At 43.3% G+C, this 25,738-nt stretch overlaps 1 protein-coding gene across 6 annotated transcripts in view; it reads right to left on the bottom strand.

Annotated features, from left to right (window-relative positions):
- XRCC4 (X-ray repair cross complementing 4) overlaps positions 1-25,738 on the bottom strand; it is a 530,150-nt gene that overhangs the window by 117,348 nt on the left and 387,064 nt on the right. For 5 of the 6 annotated variants that reach the window (XM_073582694.1, XM_073582894.1, XM_073582838.1 and 2 more), the window contains one exon: positions 12,307-12,538. The exons of the other annotated variant lie outside the window; for it this stretch is intronic. In XM_073582694.1, the coding sequence (XP_073438795.1) occupies positions 12,322-12,538 (217 nt within the window). In that variant the 3' untranslated portion in view covers positions 12,307-12,321. Of the gene's footprint in view, positions 1-12,306; positions 12,539-25,738 lie in introns of those variants that run through there. 6 annotated transcript variants of the gene reach the window in all.

The following is a 25,738-nucleotide window of genomic DNA, read 5'->3' as shown; positions in this document are numbered from 1 at the left end:
ACTTAATACAGGTACACTCATTGCGCCTCTCTTTGCATTTTATTTTTCATGAAAAGTAAAAGAAAAGTCATAGATGCTGTAGGATTTTTATAGGATGAAAACGAAGAATTGGTAAGACAGGATGTTGAGAAGGCCGAACTTTTAAACTCCTATTTTGCATCTGTTTTCTCTCAGAAAGGAAATGTAACATTAGCTAATATTCACTGTCCTATTAAGGGAATAGAAGAATCCAGGATGTCTATAAACAGAAAGATAGTGAGGAAACACTTAGCTAACCTAAATGAATTCAAGTCTCCAGGTCCAGATAAAATACACCCCAGAGTTATAAAGGAGATAGCAGAAGAAATTTTTGAACCACTCTCCATAATCTTTAAAAATTCTTGGAGAACAGAAGTCCCAGAAGACTAGAGAAGAGCAAATGTTGTTCCCTTTCAAAAAGGGGAAGATAGACCCAGGGAACTATAAGGGGGTGAGTCTGACTTCTACACCAGGAAAGATCTTTGAACAAATTATTAAACAACATGTATGTAAGTACCTGGATAAGAATGAAGTGATTAAACAGAGTCAGGATGGGTTTGTAACTAATAAGTCATGTTAGACTAACTTAATTTCCTTCTATGACAGAATCACTGACTGGGTGGATCAGGGAAATGCTGTAGAAGTAGTATATTTTGACTTCAGCAAAGCATTTGACGAAGTATCTCACACAATCCTTATTGAAAAAATGACTAAGTATGGAATGGACAAGGCAACTGTTAGATGGATTCATAACTAGCTTAGTGATTGGACCCAAAGAGAGGACATAAATGGCTGCACATCCAGGTGGAAGAATGTCTCAAGTGGGGTACCACAGGGCTTTGTCCTTGGCCCTGTATTGTTCAACATCTTTATCAATGATTTAGATAAAGGAATTGAGGGTAAACAGATTAAATTTGCTGATGGCACAAAGCTAGGAGGGATAGCTAATACTAGAGAAGAGAGAGAAAGGATTCAAAAAGATATAAATAAACTGGAGCAGTGGGCAGCAACTAAGAGAATGGTTTTTAACAGGGAAAAATGCAAAGTACTACACCTGGGCAATGCAAATGAAAAGAGCACATACAGAATGGGAGGAATAGGGATAAGCATGTGGCATCATGAATTGATAGCCCCCTGTGGGTCGGGTGACCGTGGTCACTGAAAGGTCACCAGACCTGCACGCACAGGACCCTTTCTTCTTCACCCGGGGGGAGGTGGCTTTGCCCCCACATGGCTACGATCGCTCTGATTGGCTGTTAAAAGTGAAACAGACAAGAGAGATTGTAATATTTCACCAATGAAATTTGGTGAAATATTACAATCCAGCCATGGCCGATGCTGCAATAGCATCTGCCATGGCTGGAGACACCGATCAGACCCCCCCACCAACTGACACGCTGATCGGCTGCCGCCACCGACTGATGGCGCCAATCTGCTGCCACCGTCATCATCTGCTCCCACTCCCCTTCCGATCACCCCCCTTCACCCTCCACAGTGCCTTCGATGTCCCTCTGGCCGTCCCAGATCATGGGCGCCGCCATCTTGGAAAATGGCGGGCGCATGCGCAGTGCACCTGCCGGAATCTGCAAAGCTGCAGATTCATTCATTTATATTGAACACTGTGATAAACTCTCACAGTGATCAAAATAAAAAAAAAGTAAATCACTGCTCCCCTTTTCATCATAAGCAGGCACACATAATAAAATAAAGAAAATATTTTTATTTTTCCATTAGGGTTAGAATTAGGGTTAGGGTTGGATTTAGGGTTAGGGTTGGAATTAGGGTTAGGGTTGGAATTAGGGTTTTAATTAGGGTTAAGATTAGAGTTAGGGGTGGGTTGGGGTTGGGATTAGGGTTAGGCTTGTGGTTAGGGTTAGAGTTGGGATTAGGGTTAGGGTTGAGGTTAGGTGTGGAGATAGAAATTAGTGGTTTCCACTGTTTAGGCACATCACAGGGTCTCCAAACACGACATGGCGCCACCATTTATTCCAGCCAATTTTGCGTTCAAAAAGTCAAACATTGCTCCCTCCATTCTAAGCCCTGATGTGTGCCCAAACAGTAGTTTACCCCCACATATGAGGTATCAGCGTACTCAGGAAAAATTGCACAACTACTTTGGGGGGTCTAATTTCTCCTGTTACCCTTGGGAAAATAAAAAATTGGGGGCTAAATAAATTATTTTCACGGAAAAAAATGATTTTTATTTTCACTGCTCTGCGTTATAAACTTCAGTGAAGCACTTGGGGGTTCAAAGTGCTCACCACACATCTAGATAAGTTCCTTGGGGGGCGTCTAGTTTCCAAAATGGGGTCAATTGTGGGGGTTTCCACTGTTTAGCCACATCAGGGGCTCTGCAAACCTAACATGACACCCGCAGACCATTCCATCAAGTCGGCATTTCAAAACCTCACTACTTCCCTTCCGAGCCCCAACATGTGCCCAAACAGTGGTTCCCCTCCACATATGGGGTATGAGCATACTCAGGAAAAACTGGACAACAACTTTAGGGGTCCAATTTCTCTTGTTACCATTGTAAAAATAAAAAATAGCGGGCTAAAAAATCATTTTTTGAGGAAAAAAATATTTTTATTTTCATGGCTCTGCGTTATAAACTTCTGTGAAGCACCTGGGGGTTTAAAGTGCTCACTATGCATCTAGATAAGTTCCTCAGGGGGTCTAGTTTCCAAAATGGGGTCATTTGTGGGGGGTTTCTACTGTTTAGGCACATCAGGGGCTCTGCAAATGCAACATGATGCCCGCAGAACATTCCCTCAAAGTTTGCATTCCAAAATGGCGCTCCTTCCCTTCTGAGCTCTCCCATGCTCCCAAACAGTGGTCCCCCCCAAATATGGGATATCTGTGTACTCAGGACAAATTGCACAACAACTTTTGTGGTCCAATTTCTCCTGTTAATCTTGTGAAAATAAAAAATAGCGGGCTAAAAAAAATCATTTTTGAGGAAAAAAAATGATTTTTTATTTTCACTGCTCTGCGTTATAAACTTCAGTGAAGCACTTGGGGGTTCAAAGTGCTCACCACACATCTAGATAAGTTCCTTCGCTGGTCTAGTTTCTATAATGGGGTCACTCCAATGTTTAGGCACACAGGGGCTCTCCAAACGCGACATGGTATCCGCTAACGATTGGAGCTAATTTTCCATTCAAAAAGTCAAATGGCGCTCCTTCCCTTCCGGGCCATGCCGTGCGCCCAAACAGTGGTTTATGACCACATATGAGGTATCGGTGTACTCAGGAGAAATTGCCCAACAAATTTTAGGATCCATTTTATCCTGTTGCCCATGTGAAAATGAAAAAACTGAGGCTAAAAGAAAATTTTTGTGAAAAAAAAGTCCTTTTTTTACGGATCAATTTGTGAAGCACCTGGGGGTTCAAAGTGCTCACTATGCATCTAGATAAGTTCCTTGGAGGGTCTAGTTTCTAAAATGGGCTCACTTGTGGGGGATCTCCAATGTTTAGGCACACAGGGACTCTCCAACCGCGACATGGCAACCGCTAAATATTCCAGCATATTTTCCATTCAAAAAGTCAAATGGCGCTCCTTCCCTTCTGAGCCCTGCCGTGCGCCCAAACAGTGGTTTATGACCACATATGAGGTATCGGTGTACTCAGGAGGAATTGCGCAACAAATTTTAGGATCCATTTTATCCTGTTTGCCATGTGAAAATGAAAAAATTGATGCTAAAAAATTTTTTGTTGGAAAAATTAAAATGTCCATTTTTTCCTTCCACGTTGCTTTAGTTAATGTGAAGCACCTGAAGGGTTAATAATCTTCTTGAATGTAGTTTTGAGTAGCTTGAGTGGTGCAGTTTTTAGAATGGTGTCACTTTTGGTATTTTCTGCCAAATAGACCCCTCAAAGTGACTTCAAATGTGAGGCGATCCCTAAAAAAATGGTTTTGTAAATTTTGTTGTAAAAATGAGAAATCGCTGGTCAACTTTTAACCCTTATAACTTCCTAACAAAAAAAATGTTTTTTTCCAAAAGTGTGCTGATGTAAAGTAGACCTGTGGGAAATGTTATTTATTAACTATTTAGTGTCACATAACTCTTTGGCTTAACAGAATAAAAATTCAAAATTTGAAAATTGCGAAATGTTCGCCAAATTTCCGTTTTTTTTCACAAATAAACGCAAACATTATCGACCTAAATTTACCACTAACATGAAGCCCAATATGTTACGAAAAAACAATCTCAGAATCGCTAGGATGCGTTGAAGCGTTCCTGAGTTATTACCTCATAAAGGGACACTGGTCAGAATTGCAAAAAATGGCCAGGTCATTAAGGTCAAAATAGGCTGGGTCACCTCCCATTCTGCTGTACAAATTTTAAGATTACATAGCAACCTTACAAAGAAAGAACTGTGTGCATTATACTAGTATTTTTTCTTGTGACATAACTAAACTCCAGTTTGGAAGGCAGATATATTCAAGCCACAAAATTCTGTGGACGCAAAACTACAGAGACCACAAATGATGGATTGGCAAAGTCCTCAAACCAGACTGCAGGACTGCTGGTGGAATGATAAAGGCAGAAATTAAATTGCGGAAACAAAGAGGAAATTGTCTCTTGTTTAAAAACTTTCAATTGCTCTTAGGCTAAGACAAATAAAGCGAGTCCTTCATATCCTCACCGCAGCAGCCATTACATTACATTGTTTTTTCTCATTTTCTGCTTCTTCATGTTCACAAAGCCTGGGCAGTTGTTTGAAGAGGCTCTGAAATAACAGCTTTGTAGACTGAGAACAAAACCCTGTTTTATTTCACAGATGTGCCATGAAACATGAGGGCTGGAGACTGCGCTTCTTTCTCCTCTGACATGTCCCATGTTTCCCAATCCTGGATCCACTTCATTATACCTTGACAGCACCTCCATGTTCCAGGGAAGGTAAACACAGGAACCATTAAGATTTCCTTAACCATTTCAGCCTGTTAGCTCTCACATCAATTGCAGCCTTCACCTTTGTTTTTAGACACAGCCATGAATAAAAGGATTACATGGTTTTCAGAAAATGCCCTGATCACTAGTCTGCAGGGTACTTTCATGTAATCTGTTCAACGTATTGCTGCTGCTGTCATATGGGATGAGAGATCATCGAAAGTTGATCTAATGTTCCATTAAATTGCTTGGGAATCCACCATGACCTGCACTTTTCCTGCTGACCAGAAAAGCCAAGCACTCATGATAGGACTTACCTAAATATTAATAACTAGATTATGGCCTGATGCTATCGCATCGGGAGGATGCGATAGCATCACACCTCTTGCCATTTTAACCCTCAACACACACACTCCTCAACACACACTCCTCTCACCTTTCACCATCTCCACTCACTCTTTCACTCCACATACGACCCCTTCTCTCACTCCGTCTCTCATACTCACGCCGTCATCGCCGCTGCTCCACGATCCCCGACATCTTCTTCCGCCGGCGCCATCCTGGATCCAGACGTTGTCCACGCCGGCGACATGTTCTTGCGGCGACGCCATCTTGAGTATCGTGAAATCCCGCGATAGTCAAGATGGCGTCGCCGGAAGAACATGTCGCCGGCGTGGACGACGTCGGGATCCAAAATGGCATCGACGAAATCTCGCGAGTTTTCGCCGACGCCATTTTGGATCCCGACGTCGTCCTCGCCGGCGACATGTTCTTGCGGCGATGCCATCTTGACTATCGCGGGATTTCGCCGATCCAAAATGGCGTCGCCGCAAGAACATGACGCCGGCGTGGACGACGTCGGGATCCAAAATGGCGTCTGCGAAATCTCGCGAGTTTTCGACGACGCCATTTTGGATCCCGACGTCGTCCTCGCCGGCGACATGTTCTTGCGGCGACGCCATCTTGACTATCGCGGGATTTCGCCGATCCAAAATGGCGTCGCCGTAAGAACATGTCGCCGGCGTGGAGGACGTCTGGATCCAGGATGGCGCCGGCGGAAGATGATGTCGGGGATCGTGGATCAGCGGCGATGACGGCGTGAGTATGAGAGACGGAGTAAGAGAAAGGGTCGTATGTGGAGTGAAAGAGTGAGTGGACGTGAGTGGAGATGGTGAAAGGTGAGTGGAGTGTGTGTGTTGAGGGTTAACATGGAAAGAGGTGTGCGGTGACGTCACCGGTTACAACTGGACGGAAGTTGTTACAACCGGAAGTTGCTTAGGGCATATTAATAATTCCGTGTATATAAACTCATCAGCTACAGTGGGGAAAATAAGTATTTCATACACCTGTGATTTTCCCACCTACAAAGAATGGTGAGGTCGGTATTTTTATCGTAGGTATACTTCAACTGTGAGAGAGAGAATCTAAAAATAAAAAACAGAAAATCACATTGTATGATTTTTAAATAATTAAATTGTATTTTACTGTATGAAATAAGTATTTAATTACCTACCAAAAGCTAGAATTCTGGCTCTCACAGACCTGTTAATTTTTCTTTAAGAAGCCCTCCTACTCTGCACTCATTACCTGTATTAACACAGTCCCAACGGTGAAGCATGGTGGGGGAAACATCATAGTTAAGGGGTGCTTTTCTGTAATGGAGACAGGACAACTGCACCCTATTGAGTGGAGAATGGACGTGGTCACGTATCTCGAGATTTTGGCCAACAACCTCCTTCCCTCAGTAAGAGCATTGAAGTTGGGTTGTGGCTGGGTTTTCCAGCATGACAGTGATCTAAAACACGCAGCCAGGGCATCTAAGGACTGGCTCCGTAAGAAGCATTTCAAGGCCCTGGAGAGGCCTAGCCAGTCTCTAGACCTGAACCCAATGGAAAATCTTTAAAGGGAGCTGAAACTGAATGTTGCCCAGCGAAAGCCTGGAAACCTGAAAGATCTGTAGAACATCTGTATGAAAGAGAACGAAAATCCCTGTTGCATTGTGTGCAAACTTGGTCAAGAACTACAGGAAATTTCTAACTTCTGTAATTGCAAACAAACGTTTCCGCACCAAATATTAAGTTCTGCTTGTCTATTGTACCAAATACTTATTTCATGCAATAAGATGCAAATTAATCATGTAACTGCAGGTTAATAGAGTTCTAAAGCTGTGTGGCTGCCAGACTGAAAGCCTGGCCTACCGGGAGGAAATTAAATTTATTCCTACCGGACGACTCCAGCTTTCAGTCATAAATGTACAGCGAGCTAGGCATCAGTCACTGGTCAGTACATGAAGAGCAGCATCTGAAACCACACCCAGCAGTGATTGACAGTCAACTGTCTATTGGTGCACTGATGGTAGAGCTGTCAACCAGTGCTGGAACAGAGTTCCATCTGATGCTCACTATGTACAGAGAAGTGACCAAAGCAGCACCTCTATGACTGAAAGCCGGAAAATTAAAATTTCCTCACAAATTTTTTAAATGCTTGCATATTTTGCCATGTATCTGATGGATTTCTTTTTTTACAAGTGTTTTTGGTGGTGTTTATAACTTTCTTACATTGTGGTTTTTTTTTCTAAGTTTGTATAAAATGACTTCAAAAACCTAGAGGAGCACCATTACCTAGCATTTTTTAAATGAATGCAGTGTAAAATGCTAACGAAAAACACTATATTCATGAATTCACAATCTTTGCCTCTCCTTTGATAGCTAATGGCTATGTTCACATGCCTGTTTGGCATCGGTTTGTAAAAGATGTGGCAGAAAAAACCCCCCTGTAAAAAAAAAATGGGCCCAAACGAATGCCAAATTCAACTTAAAGTTTTCAATTTTAAACGGTATCTGTCTGATGGATTAGTTTAAAAATCGATGTATCTACACCTGTTTTTATTCTGTTTTGAATAGATCTGATATTACTACCGTAGGAGAGACTCTGAACAATGTAAGAGATCAATGGGTAAATAAATGACCCTTGTGTCCTCAGCAGGATTTCTACAAGTCTGTTCAGTTCAGGGACACGCAGAACTCTCCACAGACTGACAGGCGGATTATCTTCCGATTACTTGTCATTCTTTTCTGGGTTTATTGTTCATATAAACTAAAACTTTCTAAACTCACAGCAGACTACAGGCCTCTGTATAGCAACCTTCATTCCGCGATAAGACTATTCATACTATTGATGTCATTTTCTGATCGTCTCTGATTGATCACACAGTACAACAATTGCCATAAATGAGGGGAATTGATTTGTGCGCAGTTCCAGCAGTCATACCATCTACATCACTTCTGACATTATATTAACCCCTTCTCGATCAGAGTTATTTCCGTTTTTTGCTCCCCTTCTTCCTAGAGCCATAACTTCCTTTATTTTTCGGTCAATATGGACATATGAGGGCTTGTTTTTTGCGTGACAAGTTGTACTTTTGAAAGACACCATTCGTTTTAACATATTATGTACTGGAAAACAGAAAAAAATTTCAAGTGTGGTGAAATTGCAAAACAAAGTGCAATTCCTTATTTTTTATTGTTTTTACCATGCTCACTAAATGCTAAAACTAACTTGTCATTATGATTCTCCAGGTCATTATGAGTTCATAGATACCAAACATGTCTAGGTTCTTTTTTATTTAAAGGGAATCTGTCACCTATTTTTTCGACCTCGAGCTGCGGCCACCTCCATCAGGGGCTTATCTAGAGCATTCTATAATGCTGTAGATAAACCCCCGATGTAACCTGAAAGAGAAGAAAAACTAGTTATATTATACTCACCCAGGGGCGGTACGGGTCCGGTTTTGGTCCGGAGGGTCCACCGGGAAAGCTCAGAGAGGTCCAGCGCTTGTGCACTGCAGGACTCTGCTCTGCCCTCAACAGGGCAGAACAGTGTGCCTTTGCCGGAGCCATGACAGGAAGCAAAGAAGAGGACGTCACAGCTAGAAGATGGGATGCGCTGGACCGCGACACCCTCTGGACCAAAACCGGACCCGGACTGCCCCTGGGTGAGTATAATATAACTCGCTTTTCTTCTCTTTCAGGTTACATCGGGGGCTTATCTACAGCATTACAGAATGCTGTAGATAAGCCCCTGATGGCGGTGGCTGCAGCTTGAGGTAAAAAAAATAGGTGACAGATTCCCTTTAAGATTTTGTGCACACGTGTGCCATTCCCGCGGAAATTCCGGAATTCCATTCTGCAGGAAATATGTGAGAAATCCACATTTTAAATTCCTGCGTATTTCCCGCGGAAAAACTAGTGATTTGCGAGCGTAATTACCTTGCAGAATACTAGCGTTTCCAAGCGATCTGTAGCATCGCTTGCAAAACCGATTGACAGGTTGGTCACACTCGTCAAACATAGTGTTTGACTAGTGTGACCAACTTTTTACTATTGAGGCTGCCTATGCAGCATCAGTAGTAAAAAAAATCTTATTTTAAAAATAATAATAAAAAAATCGTGTTTTTCTCAACTTCCGGCGTCCGCGCAGCGTTCCCGATCATCGCGATGATCGCGGCAAGTCCCGTTCCCATGGATGCCTTGTGACAATGACCTTTGATGTCATCAAAGGTCATTCTCGCAAGGCATTGCTGGGAACGGGACTTGCCGTGAGCATCGCTGAGGCCAGCTGACGCTGCGAGGACCTCCGGAAGGTGACAATAACATGATTTTTTTTTTTTTTTAACAGGGATATGGTACCCAGAGCCTGGAGGAAAATCTCCTCTCCTCCAGACTGTGGGTACCATCCGCAGATGTTCCGCTTACTTTTCGCATGGTGGGCATAGCCACATGCAAAGTAAGCGGAACAATGCATTCCTATGTGTGGAGATTTTTCCGGGATTCCGCACAAAGAATGAGCATGCTGCCTATTTTTCCGCGATGCAATTCCGCTGCGGAAAAATACGCAGCATTAGCATAGCGTGTGCAGAATGCCATAGGATTGCTTTTTTTTTTGCGTTTTCGTGGCAAAATTGCGCATTTAAAAACGCCGTGAAAACACAAAAAAAAGCTAGGTGTGAACTCAGCCTAAGTCGTGAAAATTTTTTTTTAAAAGTTTGGTTTAAAAAAAAAAAAAAAATTACACCATTTTCCGGGACCTGTAGCGTCTCCATTTTCCGTGATCAGGTACTGGGTGAAGGATTATTCAGTGCTGAGCTGACGTTTTTATTGATCCCATTTTGGTGTAGGTACGTTCTTTTGATCGCCAGTTATTGCATTTTATTTCAATGTAGCAGCGACCAAAAAAACGTAATTCTGAAGTTTTGAATTTTTTTCTCGATCAGGTTGTTTCTTTTTTTTATATTGATAGATCTGGCAATTCTGAAGGCTGCAATATCAAATATGTGTATATTTGATTTTTTTATTGTTTTATTTTAAATGTGGGGCAAAAGGAGGGTGATTTGAACTTTTTTTAATGTTTTTAATATTTTTAAAAACATTTTTTTTTTTTACTTTTTGCATGCTTCAATAGTCTGTATGGGAGACTAGAAGCTGCAGTTCTTTGATTGCCTCTGCTACATACAGATTGGGGTCACCGATGGGCGGGATGTACGACACGCTTCAGGCAAGCGTGAGTTAAATGCTGCTGACAGAAACGGACAGCGGCATTTAACTAGTTAACAGCCATGGCTGTTGAGGGCATATATCAGCTGACATGTGCCCAGAAAAGAGCGTGCTCAGCGTCGGAGCCCGCACCAAACAGGGGGAGTCTGACATCAGCGTACTATTACGCCCGATGTCGGAAAGGGGTTAAGAAAATTCCATGATAGTTTTCCTGAATACATTTTTCAGAGGAGCTACAGAAAAAGCAATAACACAGGGACATTCATCATTTTCAATATAGGCAATGTCAAACACAATTGTATGATCAAAGTTGAAGTCCCTGGATAACAAGTAAATGAGGCCACATGGGACACAATGTTCCCAGTATTATTATTTCTGTGTTTTTTTTTATTGAACGGAACACCTGTACATCACAAACTGAATGTCTTATTTTAAGTTCAGACTCCACAAAATGAGAATGAAAAATAAAGACTTGATTATAAGTCAAAGCAGAGATTGTGATTATTGTGGTTATCAGAACTTAAGTAATGTGCTACAAGGGGAAAAAAACAGAACTATTCCTAACACACATGACTTGGCAGGAAAACAGCACACACCTCACGATTATTCGGGAACTCCAGTTGCTTCACAAAATGCAAGATGTATGTGAAATTTTTGCACATGATTTTGCTAGCATCATTAAAAAATGACGCAGGAGAACTCGGGTGCGAGAGATGGACGACTGTGTTTTGCACACAATGGTGTTTCAACGGGTTCAATCCCACTGAAGCACCGTTGTGTGCGAAACGGCTGTCGTCCGTCTCTTGCGCGAGCATTCTCCTGCATCCAATCTAAATGATTCTGCAATAAATTACGGTTTAATGGGACAGAGAGTGCCGCCTTTTCTCTCTTTGAAGAACTCAACCTATGTTTAAAGTAGCACTCCGGCAATTATTTTTTTATATTATTATTTATCCCCTTAGCCATAATTATTGTGTGCACAATGTATGGTATGTATTAAAACACATAACTAATACCACCACTCTCAGCATAATTATTCCCATAAACTTCAATTTTGCTTTGCGACAGTGAGACAGAAGGCCCACAAAATGAACAATAAATAAATTGTGGCTTTCACCAGGAAGATGAACATGTTAAAGAGAACCGGAAGTGTGTCCTGCATGTGAAGACTTCCAGGGCATAGACCGCGCTGGAAAATACCGGCGCATGCGCAGTAGCGATTATATGCTTTGCCCACAGTTGGGCAAAGCATACTGCGCAGGCGCCAGTGGCCTTTACAATGCGCAAGCGCGGAAACCAACGTTATCTGTGATATTCACAGATGAAGATTACGTTCAGCAAGCCGAGGAAGGGGGGGAGGCAACTAAGCCACGCCCATCGGACCGGACCGCGGCAATTTGCATACATCTCCAACAAGATAAAAAAGGTATTTATGCCTCAAAGGTGTGGGGTCAGGAGGAATAAAAATTCCTAATAGAATCCTTATGGGACACACAATTGGGTGATATCTTTACATGATATCACTAAATATGGGTGACAGATTCTCTTTAAATTGTGAAAGACCTCACTTGAATCTTTTGCTCTGGTGCTCAGTCACGTCTATGTATAATCTCTACAAGATTATTTATGTTGACAATCGACTGATGGACACCAGGAACATCTGACATTGGTATAGCAGTAACTGTATTCTCTGCTAAACATAATTCACACAAGAACACACACGCCACTCTTTAACCAAATGTAAATGTTTGGGAGAAACTCCATCATCTACTCTCTGTTCAGCTACAAGTAAGGCTGGCCATACACATGAGATACACAAGCTGGCTGAACGGCTGAACAGCTGAACAGACAGCAAACTCACCCAAATGCCCCGCACACGTGAGCGCTCAGCTGGTAAGCACTGTTGCTTTGCAGCGCTAGTATCCTGAGTTCAAATCCCATCAAGGACAACATCTGCAGTTTGCATGTCTGTGTGGGTTTCCTCCAGGTTTCCCGGTCTTCTCCCACACTCCAAGACATACTGATAGGGAATTTATAATATGAGCCCCAATGGGAACTGCGATGATGATGATGTCTGTAAAGAACTGTGGAAATTATTGCCGCTATATAAGTGAGTAAAATGCATAATTATGAATATTGTAGGTAGTTGATGGCAGCTCTATCTAATCTCTATGATGTATGCATTTAAACAAATACTGTGGGAACAGAAAGTATTCAGACCCCTTTAAATTTTTCACTCTTTGCTTCATTGCAGCCATTTGGTAAATTCAAAAAAGTTTATTTTTTATCATTAATGTACACTCTACACCCCACCCCATCTTGACTGAAAAAAAACAGAAATGTAGAAAATTTTGCAAATTTATTAAAAAAGAAAAACTGAACTATCACATGGTCATAAGTATTTAGACCCTTTGCTTGCTCAGACACTCATATTTAAGTCCCATGTTGTCCATTTCCTTGTGATGCTACTTGAGATGGTTCTACTCCTTCATTGGAGTCCAGCTGTGTTTAATTAAACTGATAGGACTTGATTTGTAAAGGCACACACCTGTCTATACAAGACCTTACAGCGCATGTCAGACCAAATGAGAATCATGAGGTCAAAGGATCTGGCCAAGGAGCTCAGAGACAGAATTGTGGCAAGGCACAGATCTGGCCAAGATTACAAAATAATTTCTGCAGTACTCAAGGTTCCTAAGAGCACAGTGGCCTCCGTAATCCTTAAATGGAAGAAGTTTAAGACCACCAGAAGTCCTCCTAGACCTGGCCATCCAGCCAAACTGAGCAATCATGGGAGAAGAGCCTTGATGAGAAAAGTAAAGAGGAACCCCAAGATCACTGTCGCTGAGCTCCACAGATGCAGTAGGGAGATGGGAGAAAGTTCCACAGAGTCAACTATCACTTTATGGCAGAGAGGCCTGACAGAAGCCTCTCCTCAGTGCAAAACATATGAAAGCCTGCTTAGAGTTTGCTAAAAAAAAAAAACACATGAAGGACTCCCAGACTATGAGAAATAAGATTCTTTGGCCTGATGAGACGAACTTTTTGGTGATAATTCTAAGTGGTATGTGTTGAGAAAACCAGGCAGTGCTCATCACCTGTCCAATACAATCCCAACAGTGAAACATGGTGGTGGCAGCATCATGCTATGGGGGTGTTTTTCAGCTTCAGGGACAGGACGACTGGTTGCAATTGAAGGAAACATGAATGCGGCCAAGTACAGAGATATCCTGGATGAAAACCTCTTCCAGAGTGCTCTGGACCTGACTTGGCCGAAGGTTCACCTTCCAACAAGACAATGACCCTAAGCACACAGCTAAAATAACAAAGGAGAGGCTTCAGAACAACTCTGTGACCAATAAATAAATATGCAAAAATTTCTACATTTCTGTTTGTTTTCAGTCAAGATGGGGTGCAGAGTGCACATTAACGAGAAAAAAATTAACTTTTTTGAATTTACCAAATGGCTGCAATGAAACAAAGTGAAAAATTTAAAGAGGTCTGAATACTACTTTCCGTACCCACTGTACTATACATTTCTCTATATTGTAGTTATTTTATTAGTACATTTTGGAATAGAAATCACAATTCATCTGTTTGTATACCTGTGCATGTAGAGAAAAGGGTCCTAGATAAAACTGTTCAATGAATTTACTAAGAAATGCACATTTTGCTCTAAAATGTTATCACACATAAATATCACAGCTGCATTAGACTGATGAAAACAATTGACAGTTTTATCTTTGTGGGGTATCTGGAAATGACCTCTTTGAAAAACAATATCAGGTATTCGGTTTCAGTTCACCTAAAGCTTTGAAGGAACATTAGTTGAAATTTGGTGTAACAAGAATCATCTGTGCGATTGCTGCAGCTCAAGGTCACGTGGTCACGGCCCTATAATGTGCTTATGTTCATGTTACCCAACATCCCTGATGAGAATAATGACAGTGCAGGGTAAAAATTCTGAGAAATGGGTGCCTTGGCCACGCTACCTATTGACCAATTACTAGGAGCACAGTTACATTTGATATGATTATTAATACTGTTCATCCTGAAAGTTTCCAGCAAGTTGCTGCAGATCACAACTATACTCTATACATGAAATACAGTCATTATAAACCAGCAAAACTTTAGAAAATTGAAATACAAAAAAGTGACCTATATTTAACCCCTTAAGCCCCAAGGGTGGTTTGCACGTTCATGACCAGGCAATTTTTACAATTTTGACCACTGTCCCTTTATGAGGTAATAACTCTGAAACGCTTCCATGGATCCCGGTGATTCTGATTTTGTTTGCTCGTGACATATTGTACTTCATGTTAGTGGTAAAATTTCATTCAAATAACTTGCGTTTATTTGTCAAAAAAAACGGAAATTTGGCGAAAATTTTGAAAATTTTGCAATATTCCAACTTTGAATTTTTATGCCCTTAAATCACAGAGATACAACACACAAAAAACTTGATAAGTAACATTTCCCACATGTTTACTTTACATCAGCGCAATTTTGGAACCAAAATTTTTTTTTGTTAGGAAGTTATAAGGGTTAAAAATTGACCAGCGATTTCTCATTTTTGCAACACCATTTTATTTTTACGGACCACATCACATTTGAAGCCACTTTGCGGCGTCTATATAATAGAAAATACCCAAAAGTGACACCATTCTAAAAACTGCACACCTTAAGGTGCTCAAAACTACATTCCAGAAGTTTATTAACCCTTTAGGTGCGTCACAGGAATTTTTTGAACATTTAAAAAAAAATGAACATTTAACTTTTTTTCACAAAAAAAATACTTCAGGTTCAATTTTTTTTTATTTTACCAAGGGTAACAGGAGAAATTGGACTGCAAAAGTTATTGTGCAATTTGTCCTGAGTACGCTGATACCTGATATGTGGGGGCGAACCACTGTTTCGGCGCATGGCAGAGCTCAGAAGGGAAGGAGCGCCGTTTGACTTTTTCAATGCAAAATTGGCTGGAATTCAGATCGGACGCCATGTCGCGTTTGGAGAGCCCCTGATGTACCTAAACAGTGGAAACCCCCACAAGTGACCCCATTTTGGAAACTAGACCACCAAGGAACTTATCTAGATATCTGATGAGAACTTTGAACCCACAAAGGCTTCAAAGAAGTTTATAACGTCCAGCGGTACAATTAAAAAATCATATTTTTTCCACAAAAATGATCTTTTCACCCCCAATTTTTATTTTCCCAAGGGTAACAGGACCCTAAAAGTTTTTGTGCAATTTGTCCTAAGTACGCTGATACCCCACATGTGGGGGTAAACCACTATTTGGGCACATGGCAGAGCTCGGAAGGTAAGCATTGCCATTTGACGTTTTTGGCTGGAATTGAGATCAGACACCATTTCGCGATTGGAAAACCCCTGATGTACCAAAACAGTGGAAACCCCCCACAAATTACACCATTTTGGAAACTAGACCCCCCAAGGAACTTATCTAGATGTGTGGTGAGCACTTTGAACCCCCAAGGGCTTCACAGAAGTTTATAATGCCCGGGCATGAAAATAAAAAAATCGTATTTTTTCCACAAACATGATCAATTAGTCCCCAATTTTTTTATTTTCCCAAGGGTAACAGGAGAAATTGGACCCCAAAAGTTGTTGTCCAATTTGTCCTGAGTACGATTATACCTCATATGTGGGAGAAAACTACTGTATGGGCACACGTCGGGGCTCGGAAGGGAAGTAGTGACGTTTTGGAATGTAGACTTTGATGGAATGGTCTGCGGGTGTCATGTGCGTTTGGAGAGCCCCTGATATACCTAAACTATTGAAACTCCCCACAAGTGACCTCATTTTGGAAACTAGACCCCCTGAGGAACTTATCCAGATGTGTGGTGAGCACTTTGAACCCCCAAGTGATTCACAGAAGTTTACAACGCCCGGGCGTGAAAATAAAAAAAATCATTTTTTTCCAAAAAAATGATATTTTTGCCCCCATTTTTTATTTTCCTAAGGGTAACAGGAGAAATTGGACCCCAAAAGTTGTTTTGCAATTTGTCCTGAGTAGGCTGATACCCTATATGTCGGGGTAAAACACTGTTTGGGCTCATGGCAGAGCTTGGAAGGGAAGGAGCACCATTTGACTTTTTCAACGCAGAATTAGCTGGAATTGAGCTCCGACGCCATGTTGCATTTGGAGAGCCCCTGATGTGCCCAAACAGTGGAAACCCCCAATTCTAACTCCAATCCTAACCCCAACACACCCCTAACCCTAATCTCAGCCCTAACCCTAGCCCTAATGGGAAAATGGAAATAAAAACATTTTCTTTTAATTTTATTATTTTTCCTAACTAAGGGGGTGATAACTGGGGGTTTGATTTACTATTTATGGCGGTTTTTATATTTGGCAGCTGTCATAGGCTAAAAGACGCTTTTTATTGTAAAAATAGTTTTTGCATCACCACATATTGAGAGCTATAATTTTTCCATATTTTGACCCACCGAGTCATGTGAGGTCTTATTTTTTGCAGGACGAGTTGACGTTTTTATTCGTACCATTTTCGGGCACGTGACATTTTTTGATCGCTTTTTATTCCGATTTTTGGGACGCAGAACAAACAAAAACCAGCGTTTCATGAATTTCTTTTGGGGGGGTGCGTTTACACCGCTGCGCGTGCGGTAAAATTGATAAAGCGCTTTTATTCTTTGGGTCAGTACGGTTACAGTGATACCTCATTTATGTCGTTTTTTTATGTTTGGCGATTTTATGCAATGAAAACTATTTTATATAAAAAATAATTATTTTTGCATCGCTTTATTCTGCGAGCTATAACTTTTTAATTTTTTCGCTGATGATGCTGTATGGTGGCTCGTTTTTTGCGGGACAAGATGACGTTTTCAGTGGTACCATGGATATTTATATGCATCTTTTTGATCACGCGTTACTGCACTTTTTGTTCGGCGGTATGATAATAAAACATTTTTTGCTTCGGTTTTTATTTTTATTTTTTAAGGGGTTCCCTAAAGGGGTTAACTAATGGGACAGTTTTATAGGGAAGGTCGTTACGGACGCGGCGATACCAAATATGTGTACTTTTATTGTTTTTTTCTTTTTTTATTTCCAAAAAATGAATTTATTGGGGAATATTTTTTTTTTCTAATTTATTTAGCGATTTTTAAAAAATTATTTTTACACTTTTTTTTTTTCAACTTTATTAGGTTGTCCCAGGGGGGACATCACTGTCCTGTGACAGATCGCTTATCTGTCACATCACAGATCACTGTGACAGATCAGCGATCTGTCACAGGCATAGACGCAGACTTCCTCATGCCTGCGCTTTGCAGGCACTGAGGAAGTCAGCTCCCTACAGGCCCCCCGAAGGTCCCCGTCGCATTCTTGGATCCGGGGACCTGTAGGGAAAGAGACCCCCGCAGCAGCGCTGCACATTGCGCTGCTGTGGGGGGCTCAGGGAAGCACGATGCTTCCCTTTAACCCTCGGTACACCGTGATCGTGTTTGATTGCGGTGTGCAAGGGGTTAACGTGTCGGGGCGGTCCATGACACATTGTGCTGGGTGTCATCTGTGATAACTAGCTGACACCCGGCCGCGATCAGCGGCGCTCACCACGTGGGCGCCGCTGATCGCTGTCACTTACTATCCCGTCCCTGGGAATTAAGTCCTAGGGCACATGGACGGGATAGTACGTCACATGGGATTAAGGGGTTAAAGATCAACAGCAAAAAAATGTACTAAGCATAATAGGCTACAGAGGAACAGCCATTAAACTATGCGCCAAAACCTGCATGACTTAGGCCCCCCACACACATTAGACTAATGGTCACAGAAACTGTCGAAATCAACAAGCTTGGCGAAAGTTTAATGTCTCTCTTTTGGACTTCCGTTCCTTTTTTCTCTAATAGATAAGCTGCTGCCAAATATGTATGATAGCGGCTCTTTCATAGAGAGCACAGGCGTGCTCCTGGGTAGATGAGAGTTGGGCAATACAGCTGCCAAATGAACGATCAGCCAAACTATCGTTTAGCCGAAACCAGTCTAACTTGTGTGGGGGGATTTATATGCAGGTTTGGCCAAAGATGTTACAGGGAGCATACTGTTTTCATAAGTGAAAAGTAGAATATACAGGTGTTTCTCACAAAATTAGAATATCATCAAAAAGTTAATTTGTAAAACTCATATATTATATAGAGTCATTACAAACAGAGTGATCTATTTCAAGTGTTTATTTCTGTTTTGCTTGACCAGCAAACTCGCCTAACCTTAACCCCATAGAGAATCTATGGGATATTGCCAAGAGGAAGACATGGGACACCAGATTCAACAATGCAGACAAGCCGAAGGCTGCTATCAAAGCAACCTGGGCTTCCATAACACATCAGCAGTGCAACAGGCTGATCTCCTCCATGTCACGCCGCATTGATGCAGTAATTGATGCAAAAGGAGCCCCGACCAAGTATTGAGTGCATTTACTGCACATACATTTCAGTAGGCCAACATTTCGGATTTAAAAATCATTTTTCATGCTGGTGTTATAAAATATTCTAAGTTGCTTAGATAGTGACTTGAGTTTTCATTGGCTGTAAGCCACAATCATCAACATTAACAAAAGTAAACACTTGAAATAGATCACTCTGTTATGTCCCTATATAATATGAGTTTCACTTTTTGTATTGAAGACCTGAAATAAATTAACTTTTTGATGATATTCTAATAGTGTGAGAAGCACCTGTATATGAAGTACGTATATATAGACAAGCTAATTGGTAAAAAAAAAAGACTCAAGTATGAAGGTATGGGGTCAGTACATAACTATAAGGACAGGGAGAATGAGTCACCTGGGAACAGTAGTAATTGTGAACCATTGTAAACCCAAAGACAAAAGACAATGTAACCATTTGTATACCCAGATAAGCCACTTTTACCCATGTGAGATCCCAGACTTGGCAGCCCCAAAGCGCATTTCATGTGGGCTTCCTCGGGGGGATGTGATTGTGATCTCGTTGTGCCAATGGTCTACGTGTTGAACCCGGGCCGAAAGATGGCCAAAGAGTCACCCAAGTATGTGTCATGGTTTATTCAGGATCCTGGACAGGGTGTGCAGGGGAGAGCCTCTCTTTGGGGTCAGGGAGGGTTTTTATAGCTTCAGGTGAGCACCCCTCCCTGTCGTTTACACTCCTAGTGTGAGTGTGCCCGACCCTGCTCCGTTTGTGCCTCTCGCCTGTTCCTGTACGTTTGCCTGGTGTATGACCTGTTTTGGACTTGGTTTACGTCTCTTGGATTCTGACTTGGCACCTGTCTGCCCAACCCATGTATGACCCCCCTGGCTTTGTCTTGACCTCTCTACGTTTGCTCCTCTGGTACCTCTGCTGCTTCTCCTGACTACCCGCTGTTTCTTGCTCCTGTACTACGTTGCCTAACCCGTGTATGACCCCTTGGCTCGTCTGATTACTGTTATTGATTAATCTCTGTATAGCGCTGTTTCCTCTGACCAGCGCTGCTGCATCCCGGAGGTAAGCTCCGCCCACTCCCCTGACGTGCGGTCACATGATAGGAAGGTCCTGCGGGCACAGAGCTTCCCTGCCTCTCCTCCCCTCCCGCAGGTCCTGGAGCAGGATTTCTTTCCGGACGCCGTTCTCCTGCCTGGCATCTGTGACTACCGTGCCTCCAGTGCACTATCTGAACAGGGATCTCTGCCACCTGACAGGCACACCACTCCTGACTGCTGTCACGGTAAGCGTGACATCATAAATGACCATACCGTTCTTTTCCTTCTCTCCTCTTGTTTCCCTCTGACCAGACTAGTGTGTGTGTAGGGGTTTTTTTCTGCTACTATCATGGATCCTATGCAGGCACTGTCTGAGCAAGTTAAGCAGCTCTCACAAATGTTCCAAAAAATGAACGTGGAACAATGCAGTCTGGCCCACACCCAGCAACAGCTGGTCGATACTGTGCAAGGGGCTATGGCTCCCGAGAGTAGGGATGTGTCCATTACGTCTCCAGAATCTCTGGTTAAATTACCCGATTTCTTTTCCGGAGACAAAAAGGAGTTCAGGGCTTTTCGGGAGGGATGCAAATTATTCTTCTCCCTGAGGCCCCGTTCGTCTGGGGGAGAATATCAAAGGGTGGGGGTAGTTATTTCTCTGCTGCGGGGTGCCCCACAAGCCTGGGCATTTTCGTTAGCACATACTGCACCCAAACGTATGACTGTAGATGCGTTCTTTGAGGACTTGGGCCGTATTTATGACGAGCCTGACAGAGTATGCCTGGCGGAGGATATGGTGATGAGTGCACGTCAGGGTCGGCACTCTGCGGAGTGGTTCTGTTCGGAGTTTCGGCGGTGGTCAGCCAAAGTCACTTGGGATGATGCTGCACTCTGAGGACAGTTTCGTAGAGGCCTGTCGGAACGCCTTCAGGACGCTTTGGCCCTGCACCCGCCCCCGATACCCTGGATGAGGCCATGACCAAGGTGGTATGGATGGATTGCCAGCTGAGAGCCAGAGGAGAGATGCACTCCGAAACATCTCTGTTCTCTGGAAGCAAGGAGGTGGAGGCCAGTTCTATACCCATGGAAATTGGCGCCACCTCGATCAGAGAAAAGGAGAGGAGACGCCGGCGTGATAAACAACTATGTTTCTACTGCGGGGAATCAGGACACTGGAGGAGAGACTGCCCGTCTTGTCTGGCATCTGCCAAGCCGTCGGGAAACTACTAGGTTTGGGTAGTGATCGAGGAGGCTGCCCAGACCCTCAGGTACTTCTTTCCTCATGCTCTAAATTTTTGCTTAATGTCGAGCTGGTGGTAGACAATACTCGTTTTATTTCTACAGCTTTGGTGGACTGCTGTTCATCCCTGAACTTGGTCAGTTCCAGCACCGTCTCCAGGGTCAAGATAGGGTCAGGTTGGAGACCCCCCTGAAAATCTTGGCCATTGACTCTTCCCCTCTCACCCGTTCAGGTATTCGTTGGGTTACCAATAATTTTGTTTTGCAGGTTGGTTCCTCCCATGTTGAGGAGATGAGATGTTTTGTTATGGACAATTTGCCCGAAGGGCTGGTGTTGGGCATGCCGTGGCTTCAACGGCACAACCCGGTTATTGATTGGGAGAGAAGAGTGATTGTTAAATGGGGCCCGAAATGTATTGACTGTTCCTATAAAGCTGTGTGTTTCCTCTACAAAACCTGTCTTTGAGTCTTCTGTTTGTCTGGAGGGTATTCCGGAATACCTTAAGGACTTTCAGGACGTGTTCTCCGAAAGCGAGGCCGAGGCATTACCCCCACACAGGCCATATGACTGGCATCATCGACCTGATTCCAGGGGCCAAATTACCCAAAGCCTGATTGTTTAATTTGTCTGCACCGGAGCATTTGGCAATGAAAGAATATATAACGGAAAGTCTCCATAAAGGGCATATCAGACCTTCGGTTTCCCCGATAGCAGCGGGGTTCTTTTTTGTCAAAAAGAAAGATGGTGGCCTGCGTCCCTGCCTCGACTTTCGGGAGCTCAATAAAATTTCCATCAAGAATGCATACCCCTTACCCCTGATTCCAGATCTGTGCAAACAACTTTCGGGGGCAAAATGGTTCTCCAAATTAGATCTTAGGAGGGCTTATAATTTGATAAGAATAAAAGAGGGGGGATGAATGGAAAACTGCTTTTCTCACCACTGAGGGGTTATTTGAGATCCTTGTAATGCCATTTGGTCTCGCTAATGCTCCAGCAGTTTTTCAAAACTTTATCAACGTAATATTTGCGGACCTAATTGGCCACTTTGTTGTAATTTATTTAGACGATATTTTGATTTATTCAACTGACGAGCACTCTTATTTATCACATGTAAAAACCGTTCTTCAGAGACTCAGGGAGAATCAATTGTTTGTCAAATTGGAAAAGTGTACATTTTTTGTCCAGGAGCTGACCTTTTTAGAGCTTATAATTTCTCCACAGGGGTTTCGGATGGATCCCAAAAAAGCGCAGGCCATTGCAGAGTGGCTTCAGCCCCAGGACCTAAAGGGTCTGCAGCGCTTTTTGGGATTCGCAATTTATTATCGGAGATTTATTAAGGGCTTTTCACAGATAGTGAAACCCCTCACCGATCTCACATGTAAAGGGGCCGATATCAAAAATTGGTCTCTCCCGGCCAAACAATCTTTTTTGATTCTGAAGAATTGTTTTATGTCCGCTCCGATTCTGGTACAGCCTGATCCATCTCTGCCATTTGTTGTGGAGGTCGATGCTTCCGAGGTGGGGGTGGGGGCTGTTTTGTCTCAAGGGCCAGCTACTCTGACTAATCTCAGACCCTGTGCATTTTTCTCCAAAAAATTCTCTCCGGCGGAGAGAAATTACTATGTGGGGAATAGGGATCTCCTGGTAATAAAATTGGCGTTTGAAGAATGGAGACATTTTTTGGAGGGGGCAGAGCATCCAATTACGGTCATCACTGACCACAAAAATCTGGAGTACATTAAAACAGCGAAAAGATTGACTCCCAGACAGGCCCGGTGGTCACTTTTTTTTTCTCGGTTTCAGTTCTCTATCACTTTCCGGCCTGGATATAAGAACATGAAGGCAGATGCATTGTCTCGAAGTTTTGAACCACTGTCTGCCCCCGAGCCACCGTCATCCATTCTTCAACCCGGGGTGGTTATAGCCGAACTTTCGTCAGAACTGGAGCGAGAGAATATGGGGGCTCAATCTTTAGCTCCAAGGGCCAAGCCTCCTAATAGATTGTTTGTACCTCAGCATTTGCGTTCTGAGCTTTTACGGGAGTTTCATGACTCTAAGTTGGGTGCTCACCCAGGTATTGCGGCCACATGTGAGGCAGTAAAAAGAGAGTTTTGGTGGCCATCTATGTCTGCAGAAATTAAGAAGCATGTCACAGCCTGTGGGGTTTGCGCCCGTTCAAAGAGCTCTCATTTCCAGCCGGCCGGGGAATTGGTACTCTTGCCAATTCCGAGAAGACCATGGACTCATCTGTCCATGGACTTTATTACCAATCTCCCTCCATCTCGGGGTAACACGGTGGTCTGGGTAGTCGTAGATAGATTTTCAAAGATGGCACATTTCGTACCCATGGCCAAATTACCCTCAGCTGAGGTTCTTTCAAAGCATTTTCTTTCCCAAATCATTTGTCTCCATGGGGTACCGACTAATATTGTATCTGATAGGGGGACACAATTTATAGCAAAATTTTGGCAAGCTTTTTGTAGGAAGTTGGGGATATCTCTGTCTTTCTCCTCAGCCTACCACCTGAAGAGCAATGGACAAACGGAGCGCACCAATCAGTCATTGGAACAAATCCTCCGGTGTTTGACTTCAACATTGCAAGATGACTGGTGTGACGCATTGCCCTTGGCGGAGTTCGCTTTTAATAACCGGATTAATCAATCCACTGGTAGGTCACCTTTTTTCATTAATCTGGGATTAAATCCGCATTTTGGTGAGTTTTCACGTTTGGATTCAAACTGTCTGGGGGTCGAAGATTCGGTCAGACAGATTAGTGATCTGTGGGCAAAGGTTCGAGCAAGTATTGGGAAGGCGCAGGAAAAATATCAACATTTCGCTGATAACAAAAGGGATCCGGGTCAGACTCTACACTGTGGGGATAAGGTATGGCTCTCGACACGAAACATAACGTTAAAACTGTCTTCCGCGAAGTTGGGCCCCAAATTTATTGGGCCCTATGTGATAACGGAAGTGATTAACCTGGTGGCTTATCACTTGCTCCTTCCGCCCTCTTTGAAATTGCATAACGTTTTTCATAGATCCTTACTGAAACCGGTAGGTTCGGTGCGGGAGGAACCCACACCTTTACCGCCCCCGGTATCGGTGGACGGTCATATGGAATTCGAGGTACAAAACATTGTGCAGTCTCAATGGGTTTGTGGGTCTCTACAGTATCTCGTCCAATGGAAGGGATATGGTCCGGAGGATCGATCATGGGTACCGGCCAGGTCAGTGCACACAGATCGTCTGGTCAGGGCGTATCATGCGTGGTACCCGGGGAGACCTGGGGGTCCGGAGGCCCCCTGTTGAAGGAGGGGTACTGTCATGTTAAATTCAGGATCCTGGACAGGGTGTGCAGGGGTTAATAGGGAGAGCCTCTCTTTGGGGTCAGGGAGGGTTTTTTTAGCTTCAGGTGAGCACCCCTCCCTGTCGTTTATACTCCTAGTGCGAGTGTGCTCGACCCTGCTCCGTTTGTGCCTCTCGCCTGTTCCTGTACGTTTGCCTGGAGTATGACCTGTTTTGGACTCGGTTTACGTCTCTTGGATTCTGACTTGGTACCTGTCTGCCCGACCCGTGTATGACTCCCTGGCTTTGTCTTGACCTCTCTACGTTTGCTCCTCTGGTACCTCTGCTGTTATCTCGTGTTCTGACCCTCTGCTACTCCTGACTACACGCTGTTTCTCGCTCCTGTACTACGTTGCCTGACCCGTGTATGATCCCTTGGCTCGTCTGATTACTGTTATTGATTAATCTCTGTATAGCGCTGCTTCCTCTGACCAGCGCTGCTGCATCTCGGAGGTATCACCGCCAACTCCCCTGACGTGCGGTCACATGATAGGAAGGTCCTGCGGGCACTGAGAGCTTCCCTGCCGCTCCTCCCCTCCCGCAGGTCCTGGAGCAGGATTTCTTTCCTGACGCCATTCTCCTGCCCGGCTTCTGTGACTACCACACCTCCAGTGCACTATCTATCTGAACAGGGATCTCTGCCACCTGACAGGCACACCACTCCTGACTGCTGTCACGGTAAGCGTGACAGTATGGTGGCCTGTAAACTCATGCTCAGAGCAAGAGCTGACATGCCTCCTCCCTGTTTGCGATTGCCTGATCTAATGCCCTGCAATGCTTTTGTATTAAATCATCAATCAGGGCAGGGAAAGTTGACGTATCTATTTTTATTTTTTAAATTTACCAGCAGCTGCTGCATTTTCCACCCTAGGCTTATACACGAGTCAATAAGTTTTCCCAGTTTTTTGAGGCAAAATTAGGGGGGGGTCGGCTTATACTCGGGTCGGCTAATACACAAGTATATACGGTAGTCTTTTAGTGTTTGATAGCAGTCAAGCATAGAAAAATATAAAAAAAAATAAATCTGGTATCACTGCAATGATACCGATCCAAAGAATAGAGTCAACTAATCACTTATACTGCACAAGGAACGGCATAAAAAATAAATAAAACCAATTCATTCTGATAATTCTGCCTCACAAAGATCACAGTAAGGCTTGGCTCACATTAGTCCAGCGCTATATACTGAGACGGAACCCTCGGCAGAAGATTCCCTACAATG

Source organism: Dendrobates tinctorius, unplaced genomic scaffold, assembly GCF_039654945.1.
Source record: "Dendrobates tinctorius isolate UK_male_01 unplaced genomic scaffold, ASM3965494v1 ptg000003l, whole genome shotgun sequence".
Lineage (NCBI taxonomy): Eukaryota > Metazoa > Chordata > Amphibia > Anura > Dendrobatidae > Dendrobates > Dendrobates tinctorius.
Note: the sequence above shows the minus strand (reverse complement) of the source record. Positions and strands in the feature narration are given on the sequence as shown.